Here is a 1135-nt window from a genome sequence, read left to right as displayed (position 1 = left end):
TATGCATCAGAGAGTTGGACATTATTTTAATTAGACAAGTTAAAAATTAAATCTTTTACCCAGTAGTTGCATATGTGAGTAAGCAAATGATTAAATTATGCTAACTCTTTAGGTTGTATGAAGTGTCATCTTTCAGATATTCGCTGTACTCTCTATATTATCATTAAGTAGAAACTGACTCCGAGATGACCTTCTAGCAAGTTTTCAGAGGTGTTAAAGTTACAAGGAAAGAAACTGACCATCTTTCTCCTGTAGAGCAGCTGGTGGATTTGAATCCTGTGCCTTTGTAATTGCAGTGGAGCTTCTTGTCACTAGTGTTGGGATTTATATGAATTTAAGCATCCTGACACACAAGATCCCATTGCAGCTGTCACCCTATCAGTCCACCTGGTTGAGGGTCCTCCTTTCCTTCACCGACCCTCCACCCTTCCCAGCTTCATGTCCTTCTCCAAGGAACAGCACCTCCTAGCAACATGCCCAAGGTATGTGAGGAGAAGTCTCACTGTTCTTACCACCAAAGAGCAGTCTGGCTGTAACCTCTCTAACCAGGTGGATTGACATGGTGCCTGCTGCAGTAGACTCTTACGTGTCAGGAATTGTGAGGATGGTGCAGGATAGAACAGAGTTCAGATCTTTTGTTCATAAGGTATGAGTTGTACTCTTATCAGTGGCACCTAACAACAACAAGCATACTTGACATCTTCCTCTCTGTTCATTGTGATTTTTTTTTAGAGCAAACAATACTTCATTTTTCTGAGTTAACTTATCAAAATTGAGATTTTTTAAAATTTTATAGTGTACTAAAATATTTTTCACTTCTTTCTTTCCTTTTTATTATCACAAAATTTTATGTTTTTTTTCAGTCTGACTATTGTTTTAGATCAAGGAAATATTTTATAAACTTTGTTCTCAAAGGATTAAGTTGTGAAGGCATATGTTTAGTTTCTTTCATATGAAAGTGGTAATTCATAAAAATATTAATTCTTTGAATGGCTTGTTACCTCTTCCAGATCTTTACCTTGCTTTCTTTTACATTAAATCCATTGGATGGAAAGCTTCATCATCTGACTAAGGAAGAAAGTATTCGAAAGCTATTGACAACCAATTCTGAGAAAGAGAAAGAGAATATATTTAG

The 1135-nt window shown here is 36.2% G+C and overlaps 1 protein-coding gene across 1 annotated transcript in view; it reads left to right on the top strand.

Annotated features, from left to right (window-relative positions):
- ASZ1 (ankyrin repeat, SAM and basic leucine zipper domain containing 1) overlaps positions 1-1135 on the top strand; it is a 57653-nt gene that overhangs the window by 32237 nt on the left and 24281 nt on the right. The window contains exon 7 of the mRNA XM_006882696.1: positions 1011-1132. Within this exon, the coding sequence (XP_006882758.1) occupies positions 1011-1132 (122 nt within the window). The remainder of the gene's footprint in view (positions 1-1010; positions 1133-1135) is intronic.

This window comes from Elephantulus edwardii, unplaced genomic scaffold, assembly GCF_000299155.1.
Source record: "Elephantulus edwardii isolate Elephantulus edwardi_28Jun2011 unplaced genomic scaffold, EleEdw1.0 scaffold00022, whole genome shotgun sequence".
Classification (NCBI taxonomy): domain Eukaryota; kingdom Metazoa; phylum Chordata; class Mammalia; order Macroscelidea; family Macroscelididae; genus Elephantulus; species Elephantulus edwardii.
Note: the sequence above shows the minus strand (reverse complement) of the source record. Positions and strands in the feature narration are given on the sequence as shown.